The 25151-nt window shown below is 42.7% G+C and overlaps 2 protein-coding genes across 5 annotated transcripts in view; one reads left to right on the forward strand and one right to left on the reverse strand.

Moving 5' to 3' along the window:
• Window positions 1–3014: 3014 nt before the first annotated feature.
• On the forward strand, window positions 3015–14134 carry LOC144587537 (uncharacterized). 4 transcript variants are annotated; one of them, XM_078388547.1, is made up of 5 exons: window positions 3015–3582; window positions 7345–7424; window positions 7553–7679; window positions 9612–9737; window positions 10752–14134. In XM_078388547.1, the coding sequence occupies exons 2-5, from the start codon at window positions 7353–7355 to the stop codon at window positions 12338–12340; spliced, it is 1914 nt and encodes a 637-aa protein (XP_078244673.1). In that variant the 5' UTR covers window positions 3015–3582; window positions 7345–7352; the 3' UTR covers window positions 12341–14134. The 4 variants fall into 4 exon arrangements, with proteins under 4 accessions (XP_078244673.1, XP_078244674.1, XP_078244671.1 ...); XM_078388548.1 differs by having other exon boundaries at window positions 3579–3598; XM_078388545.1 differs by lacking the exon at window positions 3015–3582 and having other exon boundaries at window positions 3625–7424.
• A 4656-nt stretch (window positions 14135–18790) lies between these two features.
• Window positions 18791–25151, reverse strand: part of LOC110070071 (uncharacterized) — a 31866-nt gene continuing 25505 nt past the window's right edge. The window contains exon 7 of the mRNA XM_078388608.1: window positions 18791–23916. Coding sequence (XP_078244734.1) covers window positions 23086–23916 — 831 coding nt within the window. The 3' untranslated portion in view covers window positions 18791–23085. The remainder of the gene's footprint in view (window positions 23917–25151) is intronic.

A 25151-nucleotide genomic window follows, 5' to 3' on the forward strand; every position in this document is an offset into this window, starting at 1 on the left:
GCACAACCTTCTGTTTAGAAACAGTGTAAAGGCAGCTGTTCGTTCATGGAAAGTTTGCCTGAAGAGAAAGGTCTTCACCTGCTTGCGGAAAGACAGCAAAGATGGGACCAGCCTGGCCTCCTGTGGGAGGGAGCAAGTTCACTCTGCTTGGGCTTTCTTTTTTTTTAAAAGTCCCTTAAGGTGTTTGCACTCCTCCTTCTAGAGAGTAAAGGGAGAAAGCTAATTCCTGAAAGGCCCTCTCCAAAGGAGCCCAGCTACTGTGAGAAGAGAAAAGTATGTGCCTTATATTCCCCCAACACATCAACTCATCTCTGCTAATTGGTTGGATCCTGGCTATACTGATGGGTACACATCACTCATGCGACGAAGGATCATGTCACTAGAAGGGAACATGGGTCTGGATAATCAAATGTCCACGCCTTCTGTTGCATATTGTTGTCCACATAGCTCTTCTCATGTATAGTTAGGATAGCATGTTGACTGAAAATCCTTTTACACCATACACCATTATATATTTCCTGTCCATGCAAGACTGTTCACACAGAGATGCCTACATACAGTAGGACCCTCTTATCCACAGGATCAATATCCACTGATTCACTTATCCACTGGCTGAAAATATTAAATACTTTTAAAAAAAACACCAGAAATACCTGTATGTATTCCCAAGGTGTATTTACCAGAAATGGCCACCAAAGGGAGCCAGAGACAATGCAATGTATAGCGTTTGCTACGTCTACATTTTTCAGCAACCAATCCTCTGTGATAACACAGTCCTTCTCTGTGTGTGTATACAAACAGAGAGATTTAAACACACACAGTAGAAGTGGAAGAATTTGGGCTGGATTATACTACTATTAAAGTGAATTTGCAATTTATTGGTGGGCTGTACTGGAAGAGTGCAATAATCCCTGTTTATCCTGAAGAGAAGTGAGGAGTGGAGTATCATAAATCCTGCTTTTGTCTTGGGTCTGATAGAATAAATGGAGCAGGGCCTTTCCTGGCTTTGTAGTTCTAAGGTGATGGTGATTGTCATCATCCAATTTACTCAAATCACCCCCAAAGATATAACATTAATTTTGACAGGGATAAATGTTTAATTCCAGGTGCAGAGCAGTTCACCTCTGATATTGCTTGGCCGGTCAAAACAACATTCTATAAGCCATTTCGGATAGGAGGATGTAGTTCAAACAACACATTGTAACTTCTTAACAACGTCCTGAATCAGGATTATATTTGACAGATTGTACACAGTACTGTATGGGCTTGTTCTGTCCCAAATTTTGAGAAGGCAGGATAAGGACTTTCAATGAACTAATTTCTGGTTTTAAAAACCATTCCTGGTTTTTAGTGATGTAAATAAACAAATAAATCTTAGAATAGCAGAGCTGGAAGGGACCTTATCGTTCATGGAGGCCAGGCCCCTCCCTAGCAAGGAGGCCCAATGAGGAACTGAACTCCCAACCTAAAACTCCCAAGCTACCCCAGCAGTTCATAATATTGCTATCCTTTTTTGTTAGGCTGTAGCAAGTTTGGTTATTATGTTTCAAAAGCTATCACAAAGCTTTCTCAAAAGGAAAGTTTCTCCTATAAGTTTTTTTAACTTGAAGTCGATATGGCCTGTCGTTAATTTTAGAAGATGTTGGATCTCAAAGATGCTTATTTTACATGATCAAGGATCATGGTCATAGAGTGGGCAAGTGTCAACTAACTAAAGTATACAGTGGAACCCCATTATCCACGGGATCAGTATCCACTGATTCACTTATCCACAGTCTGAAGATATTAAAAGTAAAATCCTAGAAATATGTACTGTATTTTTCTGTATAAAAGACTATACAGTACTTTTTGTCTAAAATCTTAAGTTTAGACTAAAAATTGAGGATCGTCTTATACACAGGAGCTGAGGAGAGAACAAAAACAAATGGAGGGGAAAGCAGGGACCAAACGATCCTGCAGCACTTTGATCCCTTTTCCCCTTACACTTGCTAAGCCCCACTTAGATTTCTTAATTTTGAAAAATATGGTATTTCGAAAAATGAAGTTACCAGAACTGGCTGCTAGCGGGAGCCGGAGACCATGCTATGTATAGCATTCACTATTAAGATAGTATTTGCTATAATCCATGTTTTTCAGCATCCGCAGGGAGGGCGTTTGGGAAAATTCCCTGGGGATGCAGGGGTATTTCACAAAAGATAAAGGAATTATTTGCAGGGGGAGTTATTTATCCAGATGCATGTATTCTGCTTTTTCATTCAATGAAACCTGGCCTTGCTTCTGAGCTACAGCCTTGTTTGAAGGTACAAAACCTGGACCCCCACCTTCCATTGTACAGTATATCTCCCCGTGTCTTGAGACCATGAAGCACTGCCCTTTTAGAAGGATCTCTGCAATAAGAAGAATGGAGGGCAGCAACAACAAGAGAGAGGACCTTTTAAGGTTCTGGCTGTTGAAATGCTCAGTAAAGTGTGCCCATCCTGGTAGATGTAGGAGTATCTTTTTAGGCGCCAAGCTAAGATATTATTCTCCAAGTCTGTACAGTATTCCTAAAACGGGTATTCGAAAAACCCACAACAACCATCATTTCCTTGATCGTTTATGTTTACAGGATTAATCTCAAATCAGGATGTGTGTTTCATTTTCAAAATTTAAAACTAAACACATGAATAAAATATAACAAAAATGTGCATTCAATCCGCACAAATTACATACAAAAAAAAAATGAAAACACAAAACTTAGTGCTTCCTTCACGTTTCATTTTCCTGACGGTGTTGTATTTGACATTTATGGATATTTTCATGTCTTTATTTAAAATCTTTTTGCCCCGCCGTTCTCCTTTTAAAAAAAGCACCCAAGGCAGCTTGCATCATTAAAAGACAGCATTTCCTAATTATGCCATTGTTTTAAAAAAAAAAACTACACGAAATGCAAGCAGCCCAAGATTTTTTTTAAAGGAATGTCTTTATGGAAAGGATTCTGTTTTCTTGGCAGCTCTACTAGAATCTCAGGGGACATGCAGAAATGTTTTCATGCTGCGACTCGCCACATGACCTTAATCGGTGTATCTGAAAGTTCAGTGGAAATAGAAGCCGATGTTAAGAATTGTGCTCTGGCAAATTGTTTTTTTAAATACAGTTTTGTATAGTATTTTAAACTTGCTATTGTTGTACGGTTTTTATTGTTGTGAGCTCCCTTGAGTCCATATGGGGAGAAAAGCAGTACTACTGTCTATAAATAATATAAAAAAATAAATAAACGTGCCCTCTGGAGAAGGCACAGCAAAACTAAGTTTTTAAACCGCTCTTTCAAATGTTGAGCTTGCAGAACGAGGAGCCTCCTGTTCACGCACGGATTTGGGGCACACTGACGCCTCGCAGGAAGAGAGAGGGGGAAGATACGGCTCTTGCCGCTCCAGTCCTCACAGGGTTAAAGGAAAGAAGCTCAACTTCCTAGAAGGGCCGGGCGTCGTATAAAGAGGATAGGCGGTCACCACCAGCTAGTAGCGCATCCTCTCCTAGAAAGGGAAAGGCGGGCAGAGGAGAAAGCCACCTACGGAAGCCCAGAAGGACCAGGAGGGCTAGGTAGAAACGCGACCGGGTGAGACCAAAACGTTGCTGGGGCCGGGGGAGCACGGTCGAGAGCACAGACACCCCTCCTCCCCCCCCCAAGCTCCCTCCTAGTTAGAAGACTGGTTACTGGGATCTCACTGAGAACTAGACTCATGTTTTGGGATGGGGGGGCACAGTCCTTTCTGACCCCCGTCCTCCCCCCCTCCCATCTCTTTTAAGCCTAGTCTCCATGCTATTTGGTGTCTAGTTGCACAGCCAGAGACTGGGAGTCCCATCCTCCCCCCCCCAATGCTTCCTTGACGAGGCTGATGATCATCATTGACTTGATGACTGTTACTTAATTTAATTATTATTATTCAAAAATGCCAGGCACAGTCAATCCAAATTATAAAAACATTGACTGGCATTATAGAGCAGATACACGTTTTAACCAAAACCCTAAGTATCTGTTAAATATCAGCACAGTGTGTATGCTGTTCCTAATACTGTACAGTATTGCCTTTTTTATAGCTCTGATGATGTTATTTTCTGAAATCTGCAACTGCTTATAATACTGTGAAATTTCTTGATATTGTGCCTAATGACCATGGGGACTACTGAGGTATATTTCATCTACAAGGGAGATATTTCCATTGCCAGGTCTCTGTGTTTTGTTACTTTTTTCCAGTTCTTCATCTTCAGCTCTGGCATCCGCTGGAATTGCAATGTCAATGATCCAGACATTTTGTTTATTCTATCATTACTATGTCTGGTGTGTTTCTGTTCAAGGTTTCTGTCACTTTGGATCTGGAAATCCCACCAGATTTTGACTTTTTATTTTCTGACACCTTCTCTACGTGATGTTCCTGTGGTTTTTGGAGGCTGGCAAGTTATATTTTTTGCATAATGATCAGTACACTAATGTTGCCACTCTGTCATGTCTAACTTTGTAATCTCTTTCTGCAGTCTTTGGACATTCACAGATGAGGTGTGACAGAGTTTCCTCTCTCTCTCTCTCTCTCTCTCTCTTTTGGAGGGGGCAGATTCAGCATTTACTGTTAGCACTAATTCCTTCAATCTTAGCTTCCATGTTAGTGTAGAGTGCTTGTTCTTGTGAAGCAAAAATCAAGCCTTCAGTTTCTTTCTCGAGGGTCTCCAGTTTTAGCCATGCCTGTGTTGAATTATGATCATGCTTTCTATCAATATTTCTCAGATGTTGTCCAAATAGTGGTTTATTTTTCTAACTGTTTAATTTATTTTCAAATTGTTCTTTCTTATGTTGAGCCTTTGTTTCTGATGTTTTGAAAATATTCTCCATTTTCAGTGCCTTAAGTAATGTATTTATGTCTTTGATTGTATTTCCACCATTTAATTTTGATATTAAGATTTTTCTCGGTCTTTTCATGTACAGCAGGATTCCTGTATCTGCTGGCATGTACAGTATTCTTTATTAACAAGTATTCATAGCACAGTCTCTGGCTCCATCTGGTGGCCTGTTATGGTAATACATGTGAAAATAATTTTTCTGGTTTTTTTTCTTACATATTTTCAGATTGTAGATAAGTGAAACTATGGATACTGAACTTGCAGATATGAGGGGCCTACTGTATTCCCTTTCTGTCAGATCTTTAACTTTTGTGCTCATGAACATCTTTTTTTTTAGAATTTATTTTTATTTTTTAAGCTGTGGATAGGGTAAGGAATACAGAAGGTAAGGAGATCATGGGGGGGAAAGGAGAACATAAAATATACTGTAATCAAATCCTGTTGTTTGCGTTACAATATCAGGTCCACTTTTTGCCTTTCTATGGTTTGATTGTCCTTCCAGATTTCTACTTGCAGTTATTTAGTTTAATTCTGTGTTAATCAAGCTCCATTTACTGACTCAAGCCATACTCTGGTTTCTCAACATCATCTGCTTCCAATGTTCCAAGATGTTTTTAATGTTCATTACTTGATAGTGATTTTATAATATTGGCATTTTTAACACCATTCCGTTGTTGCTCTTGTTGTTGTTGGCCAGCAAAAGGCAAAAGCTGACCAGAATTTGAAGGGACGAGAGTACAATATCCGCATCAAATATTCCGAAGCACTTTTTGGGTTTCCAGTTTTTTCAGAGGCACCTCACTTGGCCATTTTTAAAAAATGTCCGCCTCTTAAAACACTGCCTTGCAGTTGCTTCCAGCCGGGTGAACCTTGGGGCTCATGGAAAAAAATCAAAGACTAAGAAGTCTGTCTCCATTTCCTCTCCCAGGACCCTGGGCTAAAGTCGGCATGGCTTTAAAAAAATATCTGCAATTGAAGTCCATTGTGGATCAAAGCTTATTGAGTTACATGGTTGATGAGGACCTGCATTTGTTTTCTTTGCATAATTTTGTTGCAACTCCGTCCTAGAGCTCTTCCCTGTCTCTTCGCAGTACTTAGAAAAGAACTTCCAGACCGCTTTGTGTGTTTGTCTGTGTTGAGGGAAGAGAATAAGCTGTGTGTGGCACTTCCGCTTCATAGAGAGGATGGGGCCCTTTTACAGTTCTCTCTCTAGGAGACACCTTTTTATCTTGAAATTACAGGTTTCAGCCTGGCTTTGGTGTGTTTTTTTCCCTTCTGAAGTTAGTCTGTGTGCTTCTACATCTTTGTACAGCATGTATTCATTTTCTTTTCCAAAAATGCTACAGACATAGATGCAAAGATTCTTAACGTTCGTTGTTGCGGTGCTTTTAATATTAATTCAGGCAGATATTTAGGGAGCTAAGCATTGTTGGTTTTGCGTAGAGAACATAATAAGGACATGACATGTTGGGGAGGAATAATCAGAAGTAGAGAGGGGCATGAATCACCACCGGATTGGTGGTTTGCGCCAATGCGTTTTTGTTAAACTGCCGCAACAGGTGATCAGCAGTTTGGTGCCCCTGCCAGCAGGTGCCCATTCGGAAGCCATGCCCAGAGGAGGAGGTGGGGCAGGGAAGCCGGGACAGATACAAAAGGGAATCTTTATGGAATAAAGATGTTATGAATTAATCTCTGAGATTACAAAGTTACAAATGATTTGATGAGGTCCGTGGTTCAATCTAAGTTAATTACATGGCCTTATGGCAGTCAGGGAACTATGGTAATAATAGCAAGAAAGAGAGAATTAAATGAAGAGAAGAGTAAATGTCAGATTTTGAATAGCTGACCATTCATTCATTCATTCATTCATTCATTCATTCATTCATTCATTCATTCATTCATTCATTCATTCATTCATTCATTCATTCATTCATTCATTCAGGTTTTGCCTCTGTCTCCTTTCTTGAGCGAGTTCAACCATCATGTGGCTGGATTTGTTTGGGCCTCTGAGGAAAGAGAAAGATCAGGAGGTGGGAGTGTTTATTCTCTGGGAACTGGGGAAGCTCCCTTGGAGATCATGCCAGCATGTGTTTAATCAGTAGCGATAACCATGGCTATCAGCCTGTTGGGTTCTTTTCCCCCATAGTTAGGGGGTGGTTCTAGGTGGAGAGCTCTGGAGGCCTTGGAGGACGAGGGAAATGAATGCGGAAAAGTACAATGCAATTATGGTTTTGTTTGTTTACTGTTTCTCAAAAGCTAGAACTCCCCATGGATAACTGTTAAGGATCATAACATTTAAATATCTACAAGGAACACGCATCTTCCTGTCTAAACCTGTCTGCCTCTTCCTAAGCCACTGGAATGATCTCACGTCTCAGCTGTCCCAGACTCAGTGTCTCTTGCCTTGGCAATACATGAGTGGAGGAGCTGCAGACATGCTTGCGATCACCCCTTTCCTCTTTCCCACAGGGAGGGTGATGGCAGCACAGGCAGGCCCTGAATCATCATCTCCTGGAAGAGCAGAAAGAGCAGTGATGAAGCTGCCTCAGGTAAGAGAAGGCTCCTTGGGGAGAGCGTGAAGGTGAAGCCTTCCTCTCCGGATGCTTTATTTTGTTGCTTGACAGATGTTCAAGGGTCTCTTTCTGAATAGAGGACGATTCATCTGTCTGTCTTTCAGAAGCTGCTGTCCTTTGATGAGGTGGCTGTGTATTTCTCCGAGAGAGAGTGGGACCTCCTTGATGCGGGTCAAAGAGCTCTGTACAAGGACGTCATGCTGGAAAATTATGGGATGGTAACCTCTCTGGGTAAGTTTGCCCTCTCCTCGACTGATACATACCAAAGGTTGGAATTCCTTTTCTAGCCCATCTCCTTTCTAGGGAAACCATTGGAAGGATCTCCTCCAGTGGCAAGGGTTTCTACTGGCACTATTCCTGTGCCTTGGGCTATCTGTAGAGAAATTTGGAATGAATTCTCCAGCGACCCGAAGTGTGTTTCCAATCACGTGCTCATCTCAAGCCGCAATCTCTCTCCTTTTGACCTAATTTAGCTAAGGCAGGGTCAGTGCAGTCTTCCTGCAAGACAGTAGGGGGGGAGTCGAAGGACAACAGTACAAAAAATAGGGTTTCCAGTCAAGGTCAACCCGAACAGAGTCCCGGAGCAATCTGAAATTGAACTGGTAGGTCCATTGCCTAAAACCACCAGACGTGGTACAGTGGAGTCTCGACTTACGTTCAGCTCCACTTACGAACTTTTTGACTTACAGACTTCTCTGGCCGCAAAGTTTCACTTTGACTTGCGGCCGGAGTATCGATCTACAGACCAGAAGGGTGAGGTGGGGAAAGCGCCAAATTCAAATTTGGCACTTTCCCCGCCTCCCACTTCCAGTCCGTAGGCTGCAGGTCTAAGCCCCGAAAGCCCAAAGCTGACAGTGGGTGCAGGGTGGCTTTCGGCTTCCAAAGCTGAGAGTGAGGGGAGGCAGGAAAAGCCGAACGCTGCTCTGCGCCCACTGCCTGCTTTGGGCTTTCAGGGCTTAGAAAGCTGGACCCACTGGCCTCTTGTCTCCTGTCCCTGGTGCCGAAAGCTGCTCCACCTGAAAGCCGCTCCGCGCCCGTTGCCAGCTTTCAGGGCTTAGAAAGGTGCACCTACTGGCCTCTTGTCTCCTGTTCCCAGTGCCCTCTGCCTCCCGTCCCCGCGGGGACGGGAGGCAGAGGACAGTGGGAACAGAAGGCAAAGGGCAGCGGGTGCAGCTTTGGAAGCCCTAGAATTTTTTCTCTGGCCAGTTACGGATTAATGGGTATTCAATGCATTCCTATGGGAAATGGAGCCTCGACCTACGGAATTTTCGACCTGCGGCCATAGTTCCAATACGGATTAATTCCGTAAGTCGAGGATCTATCGTAAATGCCACAATTTTGCCTCCTGACTCCCTTTTTGGCTACGTTTGGGTTGCATGTTTAAATCTGAGTGAATTAGTCTTTAATGTCTGTACTGCTTTTAAAAAGGACCTGCTTTTCTGCTGTTAATTCTAATAACTACGTTGTTGCGCTTCACTCAGCAGCTGTCTCTGGCTAGCAACCATTTAGTTACTGTGTCTCTCTATGTCTGAGCTATTCCTGCTCTCGGACACCAAAATAATTTTATTTCTCAAGCCTCTGCTTTTATTTTCCTATCACCTCAGATCTGCTCTGACCCTGGCTTCCACTTTTTGTCCACCAGAAAACACGTAGTTCATATAAGGGTAAAACAAAGCATCTCAAAACAGTCCCCTTCGAAGATAAGCCTTCCGTCAGTGCCATTGGTGGTAGTAAGGTTGATGACAACCAAGAGACTGAAACATAATCTGCGGCCATTTGCCCTAATGGCAAAATGTAGTTTGATTTGGGGAATCTTTTTTTTTTAGGTGTTGGGTTTGGTCATTCTGCTTCTAGCTGAGCTCAGGGGTCAAAGTATCACTTGACAAATGGGATGGTGAATGAAATCAGAAAGTCCAAGTGACTCCTATAAAGCAGGCAAGCCAGAGGCACTGACTGGGACTGGGCCCTTTGTCTTGATAAGCAACATGTTCTGGAGACGTTTAGACCCTTAAGCCTTGTGCACACCCAGTGATCATATTTCTAGTCTTAGGGTGCAGTTGCTTCCGCTTTCCGTTAGCTAGAGGTCTGCATTCACTGATGATTAAGAGACGTATGTTAGATTAATTGCAACAAGTGAACACACAACATCTAAATCATTTGCAGTGACCCCCTTGACACCATCCCTGGAAGAAATGGTCAAGCCAGACCTCATCTCCAGGTTGGAAAAAGGAGAAGATGGATTTGCCTCAGACTCTGAGGAACAGAAGAGATGGGGAGGTACCAGCTCAGGTATATGATGGGACTATTGACAAGGTTCATAGAATTTTTGTTTAATCAGTGGCATTAATGAGCCATGAGATAAACCCACATTCCTCAGTCAGTCTCTCGTCAGGACTACTTTCCTGCTGCATCATCACCGTTATACATCTCTTAAAGGCCGTCAGGTCTCTTATGTGAGCAGATTCTATGCTAATTCCTATCAGAAGACTCCATAACTCTATAGACTCAAAGCTGGCTTATCTCTAGATGCAACTCATCCAAGGTTATAAGACACAGAGAAGGTGATAATGATGCTTGCCTCTGCTTCTTTGACTGCTTTTTGCTGGCCTGGATTTTGCCCCCCCCTCCGTCTTTCTGGCCTTCTTCAACTAAGATCCATGGGGTTGCATATACAAAATCCTGAGTGCCTCTAGCTTGACCCTTATGAGGTCAGTCAAGAATAGACATGGAGACTCTGTGAACTGAGATAAAGGGTCAGATGAGGATAAAATATATTATCACAAAACCACCAGGCAGTATCTGTTGGTATCAGAATAGATTAAGAGGCTGTGGTGAAGAAACCCCCAAACAGTCAAGAATAGCCGTCCAAGCCTACATTGTTTGGGTCCAGGCAAATACTGGTTCTCTTCAGAATGCAGCCAGATTAATAAGGATCGTATAGAAGCAGCAATTTTTCTATTTGGTCTTCCCTTTTCTTCCCCAGCCTTGCAGTGATTCTGTGTTGCTGCTTATATGAATCTCTGAAGGTTATTATTGCACTGGGATAAAGGGTGGAAAAAGCACCAGAACTGTTGTGCCTTGTGGAATGAGTTAGGAAATTAGACTGGAAGGAAGTACTATAATGTTTTTACTGAAGTTCTTAAAAACGTACTCTAAGTTGTACCAAGGCCAAGGGGCAAAGAAGGGGGAAATGGAGGTATAGAAATATGAGATAAGTAAGGAATTGAAGTTTATCTCTGATGAGATCCTTGATCTCTGTCTGACACTTGTTAATACGATTTTCCCTGCAATCTATCCCATCAGGTAATAGCTGGAATTCTGGAGGTTATCCAAAGCCATTTTGGTTGTGCTTCAAAATTCAAAATCATGAAGAAAGAAAATATATGAAGCAGAAATCCCTAAGTTTTAAAGAAGTGGAAAGAGGCAAACTCCTGTTCCTAGAAGATGATCTCAAGGAAGTTGGTAGAAAACAGCTTGCAGTCTTGCAGAAGATACTGAAAAATAATATAAAATTAAAGAGCTTCAGTGATGGTGGAAGACTTTCCGGACATCAGAGAACTCACACAGGAGAGAAATTATATGAATATGTGGAGCATACAGAAAGTTTCAGTGAAAGTGGAAAACTTTACATAAATCAGGAAACTCACACAGAGGAGAAGCAATATAAATGCATGCTGTGTGAAAAGACCTTCAGTCAAAATGGAACACTTACTAAGCATCAAAGAACCCACACAGGGGAGAAGCCATATCAGTGCATGGACTGTGGAAGGCGCTTCAGTGAAAGCGGAAGCCTTTCCAGACATCAGAGAACTCACACAGGGGAGAAACCGTATAAATGTGTGGAGTGTGGAAAGAGCTTCACTGAAAGCGGGAAGCTTACGATACATCAAAGAATCCACACAGGGGAGAAACCATATAAATGCATGGAGTGTGGAAAGAACTTCAGTGAAAGTGGAAGTCTGTCTAGACATGAAAGAAGACACACAGGGAAGAAGCCATATAAATGCTTGGAGTGTGGCAAGAGCTTCACTGAAAGCGGGTATCTTAGTAGACATCAAAGAACTCACACAAGAGATAAACCATATAAATGCATGCAATGTGGAAAGCACTTCACTGAAAATGGAGCACTTACTAAACATCAAACAATACATACAAGGGAGAAAACACATAAATGCATGGAGTGTGGAGAGTGTTTCCGTGAAAGCAAAATACTTAGTAGGCATCAAAAAATGCACACAGGGGAGATACCATATAAGTGTATAGAGTGCGGAAGGAGCTTCATTGCTAAAGGAAGACTTAAGCAACATCAAAGAACTCACACAGGGGAGAGGCCATATGAATGCACTGAGTGTGGGACAAGCTTCAGTCAGAAAGTGAATCTTGAGAGGCATCAAAGAACTCACACAGGGGAGAAACCATTTACGTGCATGAAGTGCGGAAAGAGCTTCTGTCAAAGTGGAAGCCTTACTAAACATCAAAGAACTCACACAGCAGAGAGACCCTATAAATGCAACAAATGTGGAAAGAGCTTCAGTGAAAGTGGAAAACTAACAAAACATCAAAGAACCCACACAGGAGAGAAACCATATAAATGTATGCAATGTGGAAAGAGTTTCAGTGAAACTGGAAGCCTTTCTAGACATGAAAGAACTCACACAGGGGAGAAACCATATAAATGCAAAGAATGTGGGAAGAGTTTTAGTGATAGTTCTCATCTTTCCAGACATGGAAAAACCCACACAGGGGACAAGCCATATAAATGCATGGAATGTGGAAGGCGCTTCAGTGAAAGCAGCAGCCTTTCTAAACATGAAAGAACTCACACAGGAGATAAAGCATATAAAGGCATGGAGTGTGGCAACAGCTTCACTGAAGGCAGATATCTTAGTTGACACAGGAGATTAACTATATAAATGCATGCAGTGTGGAAAGCACTTCACTGAAAATGGGGCACTTAATAAACATCAAATATAAGGGGGAAATCACAGAAATGTATGGAGTATGTAGAGAGTTTCTGCAAAAACAGAATACTTAGGCATAAAAAATGCACATGGGAATACCTACATAATTGCATGGAGTGTGGAAAGAGCTTCAGTGTTAAACGAAGATTTAAGCAACATCAAAGAACTTACACAGCTGAGAGGCCATACAAATGCATCAAATGTGGGAAGAACTTCAGTGAAAATGGAAAACTTTATAAACACAAAAGAACTCACACAGTCGGAGAAACCTGGGCGATAGATAGGCAACTTTGGGCTCCTATCATGTTTCTATAAAAATCAGGCTGAATTCTTGGAGATACCACAGTGAAAAATACTATTTTTGCAAAAGAGATAATAATTCTAGGGAGGAACACAAATACAATAATTGATAGAAATGAAACAAGATACAAAATAAAACATTTTTATTTTATTCACCTTCACAAATACATTTTTAAAGAGAGTTCTTTTCTCAACAGCATATTCCAGAATTGACCACATTCTAGCCAATTCAAATATCCTCAACTATTCTATGCTTCCCATAGAATTTAATGCTTTTTCAGACTACATGCACCCACACACTCTCTCTGACACACGCACACACGCGGGTGTGCGCGCGCAGAGGTCTGGCAACCTTCCTCTGAGAGCCCCCCTCAAAAAAAGGTGCACTCAGCAGCAGCTACCCCCACCACGACAGAGGAGCAAATTTTGCGAGGTGAGCCCAGGCAGCCTCCAGAGCTGAGGCAGCTGAAGCAGGACGAGGAAGAGGAAGCACCGTTGGGTGCTGAGGCAGCTGCTGGCCGGGCTGCTCCTGGGGGTGCTGAGAGAGAAAGAGAACCAGAGAGCCGCTTCCTTGGAAGAGGTGGCAGCAGCAGCTGCTGTTGGCGGCTTGGAGGCACTCTTCGAGGATGTGAGCTCTGCTCTCAGGCATTGCTCGGCGACGGCTCGGGGAAAAGGGCCGGCAACACGCCTCACTCGCCACCTCTCCCCCAAGGAGAGCACCCTCCATCTTGCACCCTCCATCCAGAACTGCAGCCGGCAGACAGGCGGGCTGGCTGGCAGGCTGCAGTTCCAGATGGCATTTGGATCAAGACCACCTGACGCCTTTTTGTGTGCCAGCTGGTCTTCTTTCCCAGGCTGTGTTCTGCTCTCCCAGCTCTACACATGCGAGCCTTGCTTTCTTCTGTTGCCATCTGTTTCAGCAGTCACTAGCAGTGCATTTCCACTATTTAAACAATTGTGTCAGCTACGTCCTTGGAGTTAAATTTTACAAAGAGCATTTCTGCTCAGTCAAGTTGCAAGAGGGGGAAAACAGGCAAGTGAGTTGATTGCCCTTGAGAAACACTAAATACCTCTTGAGTAAGATCAGTATATAATGGGAGCAGCAGCTGCAAAGTATTGAGTGGAAGCATGAGCAGGAGAAGAAGTGGACCGGCGGGAGAGAGGAAGAAGGAAGGAAGCTGCAGAAGATGAAGGAGCTGCAGAATGAAGCAACAGAATGGAAATATACTGGCAGGTGAAGTGAGAGGAGTCTGCATGGATATTTCCCTCATGGGCGAGCGAAAACAGAAAATAAACTGTTAAAAGGATTGATGAGCAACTAATTTAAAAGCAAGTAATAATCAACCTTTTGGACTACAAGTATTTAACTCACATGAATTAAATGTGAATCATGCTTTTGTAAAAAAATAAATACTTTTAACTTGATTCAAGTTAAGTCCCTGCCATTTTGCACTCTGCTACATACAAAGGGGACTACAAACCCCATCACATCTGTGTCTGGAGAGATCTCATCTCACCACTGTGACACACACCCTAGTGACCTCCCGGCTGGATTACTGTAACACGCTGTATGTGCGGCTGGGTCTTTAGTACAGTGGAGTCTCGACCTACGGACTTAATTCGTATTGGAACTGTGTCCTTAGGTCAAAAAATCTGTAGGTCGAAAATGCATTCCCCATAGGAATGCATTGAAAACGCATTAATCCATTCCAACTCTTTCTCCCCCACCGGGCAGCTTCTCCGCTGCTGAAACCACCATCGGGGCAGCCCTCTGGGAGAAGCCGGGTGGCGGGGAAGAAAGGCAGGAGTCGATCCGGTCTTTCTCCCCCACTGCTAGGCTTCACCCAAAGCGCTGCGCCCAATGGTGGTTTCAGCAGCGGAGAAGCCTCGCAGTGGGGGAGAGACCGGATCGGCTCCTGCCTTTCTTCCCCGGCTTCTCCCAAAGGGCTGCCCCGATGGCGATTTCAGCAGTGGAGAAGCTGCCTGGTGGGGGGAGAAAGGCCAGATCGGCTCCATCCTTTTTGCCCCACCAGGCAGCTTCTCCACTGCTGAAACCAACATTGGGCGCAGCGCTTTGGGAGAAGTCTCGCAATGGGGGGAGAAAGACCAGATCAGCTCCTGCCTTTCTCCCCCACCGCCCGGCTCCCTCCCTTTTCCAAACCGTTGGGGCGAAAGAGCTAAAGAAGCAGCCTCTTTGTCACCAACGGTTTGAATTTCCCGCCCTTTCCCCCTGCCTTTTTCATCCATAGGTCAAATCTCCGGCCACAAGTCGATCCAAAATTTTGCGGCTGGAGCTGTACATATGTCAAAAAGTCTGTAAGTGCGGCCATTTGTAGGTCGAGACTCCATTGTACTACTTGTGTTAACCATCTCTCAGAATGGGATTTGTTCCTTTTAATATTTGTATACTCATTGTTCTTAACTTTAAATATTGTCTTTTAATGATGTAAACCACCATTGTATACTCATTGTTTTCAGCTTTAAATATTGCCTGTCATAGAAGAATGAAGTTGGAAGGAGCCTATAAGGCGATCAAGTCCAAACCCCAGCTTGATGAAGGAATATGTGTGTGTGTGTTTAGTCGTTTAGTCGTGTCCGACTCTTCGTGACCCCATGGACCAGAGCACGCCAGGCCCTCCTGTCTTCTACTGCCTCCCGGAGTTGTGTCAGGTTCATGTTGGTTGCTTCGCAGACACTGTCCAGCCATCTCATCCTCGGTCGTTCCCTTCTCCTCTTGCCATCACACCTTCCTAACATCAAGGTTTTTTCCAAGGACTCTTTTCTTCTCATGAGATGGCCAAAGTACTGGAGCCTCAGCTTCAGGATCTGTCCTTCCAGTGAGCACTCAGGGTTGATTTCCTTTAGAACTGATAGGTTTGTTCTCCTTGCAGTCCAGGGGATTCTCAAGAGCCTCCTCCAGCACCACAATTCAAAGGCATCAATTCTTCGGCGGTCAGCTTTCTTTATGGTCCAGCTCTCACTTCCATACATCATGACAGGAAAAACCATAGCTTTGACTATTCGGACTTTTGTTGGCAAGGTGATGTCTCTGCTTTTCAAGATGCTGTCAAGATTTGTCATCGCTTTCCTCCCAAGAAGAAGGCGTCTTTTAATTTCAGGGCTGCTGTCTCCATCTGCAGTGATCATGGAGCCCAGGAAGATAAAATTTGACACTGCCTCCATATCTTCCCCTTCTGTTTCCCAGGAGGTGATGGGACCAGTGGCCATGATCTTAGTTTTTTTGATGTTGTGTTTCAGACCATTTTTTGCACTCTCCTCTTTCACTCTCATTACAAGGTTCTTTAATTCCTCCTCACTTTCTGCCATCAGAGTGGTATCATCTGCATATCGGAGGCTGTTGATATTTCTTCCGGCAATCTTAATTCCGGCTTGGGTTTCTTCCAGTCCAGCCTTCCGCATGATGTATTCTGCATATAAGTTAAATAAGCTGGGGGACAATATACAGCCTTGTCGTACTCCTTTCCCAATTTTGAATGAATCAGTTGTTCCATATCCAGTTCTAACTGTTGCTTCCTGTCCCACGTATAGGTTTCTCAGTAGATAGATAAGGTGGTCAGGCACTCCCATTTCTTTAAGAACTTGTTGTGGTCCACTCAGTCAAAGGCTTTCGCATAGTCAATGAAGCAGAAGTAGATATTTTTCTGGAACTCTCTGGCTTTCTCCATAATCCAGCGCACGTTAGCAATTTGCTCTTGAGTTCCTCTGCCTCTTCGGAATCCAGCTTGTACTTCTGGGAGTTCTCGGTCCACATACTGCTGAAGCCTACCTTGCAGGATTTTGAGCATAACCTTGCTAGCGTGCGAAATGAGTGCAATTGTACAGTAGTTGGAGCATTCTTTGGCACTGCCTTTCTTTGGGATTGGGATGTAGACTGATCTTTTCCAATCCTCTGGCCACTGTTGAGTTTTCCAAACTTGCTGGCATATTGAATGTAGCACCTTAACAGCATCATCTTTCAAGATTTTAAATAGTTCAACTGGAATGCCATCACCTCCACTGGCCTTGTTGTTAGCCAGGCTTTCTAAGGCCCACTTGACTTCGCTCTCCAGGATGTCTGGCTGAAGGAATATGAATCAAAGAATATCGACTGTGTGGTTGTCTAATTATCTCTTGAAACTGTTGAAAGTGTTGGCACACTCACCACCTCTCGGGGGAATTGGTTATATCGCCGTACTGCTGTAGCAGTTAGAAAGTTTTTCCTGATTCTCAACCAAAATCTGGCTTCCTGTAACTTGAGCCCATTGTTGCATGTCTTGCACTCTGGGTGAATGGAGAAGAGATCCTGCCCCTACTCTGCATGACAACCTTTGAAAAGTGCTACCTTATTTCCCCTCTTTCTTCTTCTCTCAAGGCTAAACATATCCAGTTTTTTCAGTCTTTCTTCCTAGGGCTTGGTTTCCACCACCACCACCCCGGTCATCCTTGTTGCCCTTCTCTGAACTTGTTCCAGTTTGTCAGCATCCTAAATGTTAATGCATCCTAAAATAGCATGTGCTTTTTTCGTGGCCACATCACACTCTTGGTTCATATTCAGCTTGTGATTGAGAACGATTCCAGGATCCTTCTCGCTTATATATCAACGATGTAAGTTGTCTTGGGTCTCTTTAATGTTGTTTTTTTTTAAGGAGAAAGGCAGGAGAGAGAGAGAGAATTGAATGAATGAATGAATGAATGAATGAATGAATGAATGAATGAATGAATGAATGGTTGTTGGCCCCTCTCATTCAGCTAGCACCAAACAAACCTGTGGGATGCTGAGGCCATCATTTCATTAAAAGGTGGCCAAAAAAAAAAAAAAAAAAAAAAAAAAAAAAAAAAAAAAACCAGCGGGGGGGCACAGCATCCATCATTTTCTATCTATTTGTTGATTAGTGGTAACAGAGAAATGTGTCAGGAGTTAAGTCATAGTAAGAAACAAAAGCAAAGTATCAATAACAGCATAAAGAGGTTAGATTCACTGTATAGTGGTGCCTCGCTTAACGACGTCAATTCGTTCCAGCGAAATCACTGTAAAGCAAAATTAAAAGCCCACTGAAACACATTAAAACCCGGTTAATGCGTTCCAATGGGCTAAAAACTCACCGTCCAGCGAAGATCCTCCATACGGCCATTTTCGGTGCCTGTATAGCAAGGAATCCATACCTAAGCACAGCGGGGAGCCATTTTGAGCACCCGGTGGCCATTTTGAAAACCCGATGATCAGCTGTTTTGATCGTCCTAATGCGAAGAATCGGTTCCCAAAGCAGGGAACCGATCTTCGCAAAGCGAAAAAACCCTATTTAAAACATAGTTTTGCGATCAGAAAAACATTGTCATTAAGCGGATTCATCGTAATACGGGGTAATTGTTAAGCGGGGCACAACTTGTATAAAGAACAAACCTGTCAGTTAAATGACATGTGCTGAGTACTGTACCTGTTATTGGCGTGCCGATGCTCAGTTTTCACTAGAAGGCCAATTTATGTGTAAGAGAGAGAGAGAAACCAAAATTTTCTTTGCATGATTGCTCTCGTATGTTGTCCACTTGGGTAAAAAGCACGGTGGAGAATTTCAGTCCTGCTTGAGAGGCAGAGCTGCAGCATCAGTGAAGAACAACATCTCCTACTCTTTGCATGGGGACAAAGAAACCTGTTGACAGTGGCAACTACTGTATATAGTGACTAGAGCCACTGTATAATTTTGCTGTTAATTCAGGCTGGATAGCTCAGTGAGTTAGGTATCTGGTTGCAGAGCCAGATTGAGAGTTCAATTCTCCTACTGTGCTTGTTGGGAGAAGAGCCAGCCTGTGTAGCCTTGGGCAAGCTGCACACTCCCAGGGTGCCCCCAGAAGAAGGGAAAGGTAACCCACTTCTGAGTATTCTTTACCTGGGAAACCCTGAAAAGGGTCACCACAAGACAGCATTGACTGGATGGCACATTATTATTATAATTAAGAGATAACAGTGCCTAAGGGTGGTGGTGGAGCAAAAAATGATGAGTCTCAAAGAAGACCCTACGTGGATATTGAAAACAGTTTGCCTCAGTGGAGAACAGGATACAACCAAAGATGAAATAAGGTTAGCAAGAGTAATAAATGTGATTTATTTAAATCATAACAAATAGGGAATCAAGCCTATGAGAAGTCACAATGCACAAGAAATCAAGAGGCTACGATAAAAAATGTTAGAGAAAATACAATACAATGAATAAATGATAAGTCCAGTGTAAAACAAGTCTGATTCAGGCATCACGTGAAATAGGATTTTATGTACCAGCAGTTTATAATATGCAAGTTTCATCATCGTTAGCCAGTTATAGAACATTGCATTTGCCCCTAATCTTCCACCAGCCCTCTAGTTAAAGCTTACTACATTTCCAGCCATTTAGCAATTTAGCCTAAACATTCAAAAGAAATAATTAATATCAAGGGGCAGATTCCTGAAGACTGAGGTCAAAGCAGAAGAGAACAGTTCTAAGGTTCAAATTAATTTTTCTAAGGGCCAAGTTCTGATCCAGAAGCTACACAAGGTCCCCAAATAACCAACAGATTAATGAGAGCAGAAAAATCTGTGGAAGACTTTTTAAAAAAAGTAACCTCTAAAATGGTTGGAAGTCCCCCCCCCCAAAAAAAGAAAGAAAAAGCAACATATTTTTCTCTTCATCTTCTAATTAAAAAGTTACATATTTCAGCATACACACAGGTGGTGGTGACGGGTTTGTATGTAAAAGAACTGAAGCCCAGATAGAATCCATGGAAGAAATGAACTGGGCCTGGATCCATAAAGAAGGCAAAAGGGAGTCTGCCCACTGCCCTTGGGAGTGCACTTTTTCTTTCAGATTTATCAGCTTGTGCCATTGTGATACAATGCAGGGTGATTCAACATGATTAAATATACCCTCAAATGATAATATCAGGGCAGGGAGGATAAAATGCTAATTATACATATGCCATTCCTCTATTTCTCCCAAAACATCCTGTTAGGAATAGACATGACATTGATATTAATCACTTTCAAAGTGTTCCTAAACAAACTGTCCATTTCTTTGCATGTGACTTGTTGATGGTAAGAGATACAGAGACCATGGTAAGAGCGTCTTTTGATTAGGCCAGCATTCTCCAATCATACTGACAAGAGAATGAGGGGGCAGCATCCGAACCGCAGAGGTTCGGATGCTGGCCACTAAACACCACTAGAGATGCAGATAGCTCAGTGAGTTAGGTCTCTGGTCGCAGAGCCAGAGGTTGGGGGTTCAATTCCCCTATTGTGCTTCTTGGGAGAAGAGCCAGCCTTACGTGGCCTTGGGCAAGCTGCCCAGTCCCAGGGCACCCCCAAGAAAGAAGGGAATGGGAAATCCACTTCTGAGTCTTGTCTACCTAGAAAACCCTGAAAAGGGTCACTAAATGTCAGAATTGACGTGATGGCACATGCTTATTTATAGCAACACATTCCTACAATTAAATCCCTTATTTGGATGTTAGAATGTGTATTCAGAGCACTCTGCTCTGGTCTTATTGCAGGACTTCAATCCAGGAGACTTTACCAGTGTAGGTGAAACATGATTTTACAATAGAGAAAATCCAGCGTATGTTTCCTTTTCTTGTTATTATACAACAGTTTTTGATCATTTGCCAAAAAAAAATGTCCAGTGAAGAAAAAATTTCCTTTGAAAATACTAATTTTGCTTGAGTCAGAGCTTGGAATATTGTGGTTGTTGTGGGGTTTTTTGGGCTCTTTGGCCATGTTCTGAAGGCTGTTTTTCCTAACATTTTGCCAGTCTCTGTGGCTGGCATCTTGAGAGGACTGGAGTAGCAGGGGTAGCACCAGAGCACAGAGTTCCTACTCTGAAGATGCCGGCCACAGAGACTGGTGAAACGTTAGGAAGAACAACCTTCAGAACACGGCCAAAGAGCCCGAAAAACCCACAACAACCATCAGATCCTGGCTGTGAAAGCCTTCGCGAATACTTGGAATATTAGTTTTTTTAAAAATGCAATTTCTTCCTACTACTTAATACAGTTTTTAAAATAAATTTATGTGATTCAAAACAATGTTTTAAAAAGTGCTTCATTATGCTTAGAGTATGGAAATGTTCCTTTTTGGGGACACTGGGCATTGTAGTCCAAAAATATAACATTTCCAAACCTGGTTGCATTAATCATAACATTGTACATTGATTTTTTTTTGTTTATTTTAAAAACATGATAACTCAGGATTGACACGAGTGTGACTTAAAGCTCCGGATATTCCTATTGTGAGCAAGAGAGAAAGTAAAGTGTGCCGTCCCCTCAGCTGCCCAGAAGAGAATTTAATGTAAAGGGAAAAGAGGAGTATTATGAGAGGAAAGAAGTAATGAAAGAGCTGAAGGGCTTAACAGTGAGAAGGGGGAGAGGGAGAAGGGGAGACAGCATGAGGGAAGGAGAGAAAGGGGAGGAGCCTCTTTTTGACAGTTGAAGATAACAGCCATTTAGGGGAAACAAAGAAAGTGGAAGTAATTAAAGAGAATCTGAAAGAGTTTAAAGTACCTGTAAAGAGTTTAAATAAGAAAGAGATGTTATCACCATTGTCCCCCTCAACGGGGAGAAAAACCACTCCAGGGGGGATTAGAGCCTTCACCCTGCTGAGGCATGATTTGTACAGTTCACAGAGAGAGTCGGAGAAGATGATTGTAGGAAGATTTGCTCATAGTTTACCAGTAAAAGAAAAAATGACAAATGACCCTTTAATGTTGTTTTGGGAAGAAAAATCCCAACCGTTTCTGTTTAAAGAAGTTAATGAAACTGTTAATAAGGACAATGCAAGCTCTGTTAATAAAAAGTTATTTTTTGATATATCATCATTGCCATTCCATTCATTTAAAGAGGAACTGCCAAGGGAAAAAAAAGTTGAACCTTTTTGCAATGGCGCCCAACGTGGGGCAGTTCCTCGTATAGGAATGACTGAGGAAGAAGATCTGAGACAGACTGTAAATCAACAAGAGAAATAAATTGAAATGTTAACTGAACAACAAAAGTTAATTATAAACCAATTGATGAAAGTTACTGAAGGTGGAGGAATAAAAGAAGAGACTATACTTAAAAGTAATTGGGTAGCTGGAACCACACCTATTCGATTAAAAAAGATGACAGAAGAAGACGATCCGGAGGCTTATTTAAATACTTTTGAACAAGTGGCTCTTGCAGCAGGGTGGCCAAAAACCCAAGAGACATTAATATTCACTCCTTGTTTATCTGGAATGTTACAGGAGTTAGTGGATACTTTAGCTCCTGGAGATGCTATGCAATATGAAAAAATCAAGACAATTATTTTACAAACATTAAACTTAAGAGAAGAGCCATATAGAAAGAAATTTAGAGACTTGAAAATCAACCCGGGAATTCATCCAAGAACCCTAGTACAATGTATGAAAGTGAACTTGGTGAGATGGTTACGACCTGAAGTGAAAACAAAAGATCAATTATTAGTTGACTTTATTATGAACAATTAGTATCTACATTAAATCCTTCTGTCAAATGTTGGGTAAAACAAAACCATCCAGCGAATTTGGAGACAGCGATAAGGTTAACTGAAGACTTCCACATTGCTGATGAAAATTCTCGTGATAGTTATAGCCTGGGAACAGAGAAATCTCATGAGAGGGAAAGAGGCAAGATGGCAACCGGAGGTGTCCCTCAGAATGAACCACCAGCAGGAATTAATATAAAGAATGTCCGAGGTGATCCAGGTCGACTAGGAGGACAAAAACCGAGCCGTCCCTTTGCAGGAACCCATCGAAATGAAGAGGCATTTTTAAATGAAAGAGAGAACAGAGAGTTTCAAAATGTTTGCTTTTGGTGTGGAAGGGAAGGAGATCAAAGAAAACCTTGCCCAGGATACGATTGTTCATGGGCATGCCAGGACTCGGAAGTGACTAAAAAATTAAATATGGGACAAAGGGGCTGGGAAATAATATCATTTGTAAATGGTAAACCAAAAAAGGCTTTAATTGATACAGGAAGCGGTAAAACTTTGGTAAAGGCAATAGAGGGTGAAACGGAAGCGGATGAGATATTCGATGTATACATGGAGATATAAAAATGTACAAAACTGCATGGGCAGATGTGGAAATCGAAGGGGAAAAACAGAGATTAAAGTTGGGAATAGTATATGGTTTAATAACAGAGATGTTAATAAAAAGAGATTGGAAGGGAATTGAAAATTTGAAAAAGCTGAACCTTTTTGCACCTATCCTAACTAAAAATGCCCCTTTCACTTTAAAAATTAATTAGTCCCAGTATTTACTTCACCAGTAAACTAATCATTCCCATGTTTGATGATCCTCTTCAATGTAACTTTGTTACAAGTTTCTTGCAAAAGAAAAGAAAATGTGTGACAACAATTAGGTGACTTGTAACTCATTGCTTCCAAGATGCAGTTTGGGTGTCCCAGGATCAAGTAACCCATCTGCCACTAACCCTTGGGTTTGTGGGCACTTAGCTACTCTCCTTTTCATGTGGAATTTCTGGTGTTTTACAATGTGCGACCGATGAGAAAAACATTTCCCACACTCCAAGCACTGGTAGGGTTTCTCCCCTGTGTGAACCCGTTTGTGAGCCAAAACATTCGAACGATCTGAAAAGCATTTCCCGCAGTCTGAACACGTGAAGGGTTTTTCTCCTGTGTGAACTCTTCTGTGCCTCTTGAAGGATGAGCCATCAGCAAAGCACTTCCCACACTCCAAGCACGTGTAAGGCTTTTCTCCGGTGTGGGTGCGCTGGTGCTTCACAAGCCCCGATTGTTGGGCGAAAAATTTCCCACAGTCCAAGCACGTGTAGGGTTTCTCTGAGGTGTGGACCCGGCAGTGTTTCACAAGGGCTGAAGGCCGAGGAAAGCATTTGCCACACTCCAGACATTCGTAGGGTTGCTCTCCCGTGTGGATCATCCAGTGACTCACAAGGGCGGAGTGCTGGTCAAAACACTCCCCACATTCGGAGCATTTGTAGGGGTTCATTCCTCTATGAACTTTCTGGTGAGCTACAACGTGAGACCTATCAGCAAAACATTTCCCACACTCCAGGCATTTATACGGTTTCTTTCCTGTATGAACCCTCTGGTGCCTGACAAAAGCTGGGTGGTCAGCAAAACCTTCCCCACATTGTAAGCATTTATAGGGTCTCTCTCGCACATGGATTATCTGGTGGGTCAGAAGGTAGGATTCCCGAGCAAAGCACTTCCCACACTCCAAACACATGTGGGGCTTGTCCACACCATGGATACGGCAGTGTTTCACGAGAGCCAAGGGGTGAGGAAAACATATCCCGCACTCTAGGCATTCATACGGCTCCTCTCCTGTGTGGACTTTCCAGTGGCTGACAAAGAGAGAATGCTGTTTAAAGCACTCTCCACACTCCAGGCATTTGTAGGTTCTCTCTCCCATGTGGGTTTCCTGCTGCATCGCAAGGTCCAAGTGATAAAGAGAAGATCCCCAGCATATGAAACAACAGACGGGTTTCTGTCCTCCAGTCCCTCCCTGGGATAAAACACTGTAGTATCTGCCACACTGGAGGCACCAATCTTTTCCCACAGAGTCACCTGGTACAACAAAAGACAAAGACCAGTGATGTTTACTGCTAGGCCATGAACAAAGAGAGGAGCTTTTAAAAATCCTGACTCCTCTTTGGTGATTCAGACACATAAAGATGTCTTAAATGAAGTGGCTTTTCTCTGAAGGGGATTGAATCAAATTTTTAAGATTCCAGAAGTAGTGTTTAAAAAGATAAGAGTCAGTGAGCATATTTCAAACAAAAGCAAATCACAGAGGTGTACGCTCAGAATGGCATGTAAATACTTAATGGGAAGTGGGGTGGTCTTGAAATAAGACTGTTATTAAGAAAAGTGCCAAAGCTGCCTGCCTGGCGGCTACTAGCGTTTTTCTCAGAGTGAGGACAGAGACAGAAGAAAAGGATGTCACCAGCTCACAAGACGCAAGAAAAATTCTATACTATCTAAAACAGGCAAAGCATGGCTCCTGTTTATCTGTGAAGATTCTCAGTCATCCAGGTGAAGTTATCCGGAAGTTGAGGCATGACAACTGGACTTCTTTCCTATCAGGCTGAAATGTTACACTACTCATCCAAATAGCTTCTTCAGTCTGAGGACAGGGGTCTCCTATCAACTCTCCTCTGATTGAAGAAGCTACTTGGATGACTAGCGGAACATTTCAGCCTGATAGGAAAGAAGTAAAGTTCCATGATTCAACTTCCAGACATGGCTCCTGTTGTTCAAGGGCAAATTCCATCTGCCTTAGCCAGCAATGTTGACATCTGTAGTCCAGACTCATTTGGAGGGCATCCTTTGGCCCGCCCTAATGGAAAATAATAAAAATGTCTGTGTGGAAAGGTGTATCTGCTATACTGTACTATAGCTCCAAGACAGAGAAAGTCATACACCTAAAATACGTTGTGG

This window comes from Pogona vitticeps, chromosome 2 (genome assembly GCF_051106095.1).
Source record: "Pogona vitticeps strain Pit_001003342236 chromosome 2, PviZW2.1, whole genome shotgun sequence".
Taxonomy (NCBI): Eukaryota; Metazoa; Chordata; class Lepidosauria; order Squamata; family Agamidae; genus Pogona; species Pogona vitticeps.

Bases quoted from the DNA above. Each gene is read 5' to 3' on its own strand.
- LOC144587537 (XM_078388545.1), top strand. From the start codon at position 7,290: ATGAGTGGAGGAGCTGCAGACATGCTTGCGATCACCCCTTTCCTCTTT. The intron at 7,680-9,611 runs GTAAGTTTGCCC...AATCATTTGCAG, and splicing joins TGGGATGGTAACCTCTCTGG to TGACCCCCTTGACACCATCC. The intron at 9,738-10,751 runs GTATATGATGGG...CTATCCCATCAG, and splicing joins ATGGGGAGGTACCAGCTCAG to GTAATAGCTGGAATTCTGGA.